This window comes from Limulus polyphemus, unplaced genomic scaffold (assembly GCF_000517525.1).
Source record: "Limulus polyphemus unplaced genomic scaffold, Limulus_polyphemus-2.1.2 Scaffold5756, whole genome shotgun sequence".
NCBI lineage: Eukaryota > Metazoa > Arthropoda > Merostomata > Xiphosura > Limulidae > Limulus > Limulus polyphemus.
This window is the reverse complement of record NW_013671366.1, coordinates 49,058-51,002: the sequence shown is the minus strand read 5'-3', so window position 1 is coordinate 51,002 and position 1,945 is coordinate 49,058. Positions and strand designations below refer to the sequence as shown.

The following is a 1,945-nucleotide window of genomic DNA, read 5'->3' as shown; positions in this document are numbered from 1 at the left end:
TTACCTTCTTAGGACACCCCCCCCCCCCCCCCAGCTCCACCTTGAGAGTTTATATTTCCTCTTGGGGTATCTATATCATTTTTTTTTTTTTCTCGTTTGGTAGATTGCATTTTATCTTGAGATTTTGTCCAATAAGGTTTCCTCTTGACTTATCAAGTGTTAATGACCCTTGTAAAAAAAACTTGCGTTATCATGTGGATTAACGTTGTCATACATCTGTTAATAAACATGTTATGAAACAAATTTTAGTTAAGTGTAACTGTATACAATTTTTTTAGATGATAGAAATGTTTGAAATTTTATGAAATATTGACTTGATATGTTTTAAATTTCAGATGGAGAACCAAACAGAACCTAGATTTTGCATTTTTGATGATGTATGCCCAGGCTAAAGGGACATTTTATGTACAGGTACTACATTTAATGTCATATGTTTTATGTAACATCAAGTAGATACTGTAAAAAAAAAAAAAATTTGACACAGAAACATTGTGAGAAAACTGAAACTTATTGTTTCATTTTTGTGAAATGAAACAGCTTGGATGAGTATGGAAAAATCAAATGAGTTACGAAAGTATTTGTACTCAAGATATGTCTGTGCAAGGTGATGTTCATCTGGCTAATAAAGAAACCTTTGTCCATTGTATAGTTTGCATAACTACTAAAGCCTCCTTAACTCTCAATATGGAGTCAGTCAATTTGACTGAGTCACGTGACCTTTTGTACTCAATTGAAGTCTTTATAGATTTAATACTTATAACTCTCAATATATTGGGTATATCTTTACGAAATTTAGCAAACTTTCAGTTAATATTAAAAGTCTTTCACATACAAAAAGTCATATTAGTGAAGTATTTTTAATAAAATAAAATGTAGATTTGTCCATGAATAGTCTGTGTGCAAAATGATTTTCATGTTAAAATTAAAAATACTTTGCGTCATCTCAAAAATCACAAATTTCCTTTGTGTATTCCCTAAAACCTCCTAAATGCATTTTAAAAGTTTTTTCTCTTCAATAAAACTTTCTAGTTTATCTGTTATTTTCTCTACCCTATCTGAAAACAGCATCGGTCAATTCGACCGACCTTGTAACCACCAAAAAGATAATCAAAATAAACCTAAATTAACTTTTTTTTTCTAGAAAGACTTCAAATTGTAACATGAAACTACACTCGTTTATCCTAAGCAGCTCCAAGTTCGTAACATTATACATCTATTTATAACTAAATTTTATTGTTTTATTGCCCTATGAACTGTGTCTAACTACTTTCTGCTCCATAGAAAGTTGTAAATCATTCGGAGAATGTGCAGGTCATGTTACTCTATCGAATTACATTACCCAGAAGCTGCTCGCATGCATGCCTTGTGAACCATTTCAATTATATTATTATTATTATTATTACTTATTTTACCTAATCTAGTCTTAAATAACTTAAAAAGATCCATATTTTTAGATTTTAGTTACTTTTATAATAATAAAGTCAGAGTAAATATGAAAAACAAGAAATAAAATACTTAACTAATCTTCTTTTTTCTTGCCGTCAGGTTTCGAAGAGAGCTAACCCTAACTGTTTATAGTACTAATAGTAATGCATTTAATATTTTTTATTTAATGAAATAATGCACCAAAGAAAATAAACTAATAACATGTAAAAAGTAGACAAATTCCCTTACCTCCCAAAATTTTTCTGGCTTTTTAACTTTGCGACAAGAGCCGTTACAAATTCATCTAAGCTAGTCGTTAACTTTCTCACGAGAACAAATCTTGCACTGTGATTGAAATTAATGATATTCTGTTCATAACTCAACATTGTACAATAGTCATTTGATAGATGAAAACCTTGACTTTCTATTAGTTACAGTTAATATAAAATGAAACATAGAGAGAACTATCAACGATTTGTGAAAGAGAGGATGTGATGGGTGGGTGTGGCAGGAGGGGTCT

General features: G+C 30.2%; 1 protein-coding gene across 1 annotated transcript in view; it reads left to right on the top strand.

Moving 5' to 3' along the window:
- The window catches only part of LOC106472945 (alpha-1,3-mannosyl-glycoprotein 4-beta-N-acetylglucosaminyltransferase B-like), a 30,897-nt gene that overhangs the window by 15,138 nt on the left and 13,814 nt on the right, over positions 1–1,945 (top strand). The window contains exon 4 of the mRNA XM_013933615.2: positions 336–411. Coding sequence (XP_013789069.2) covers positions 336–411 — 76 coding nt within the window. The remainder of the gene's footprint in view (positions 1–335; positions 412–1,945) is intronic.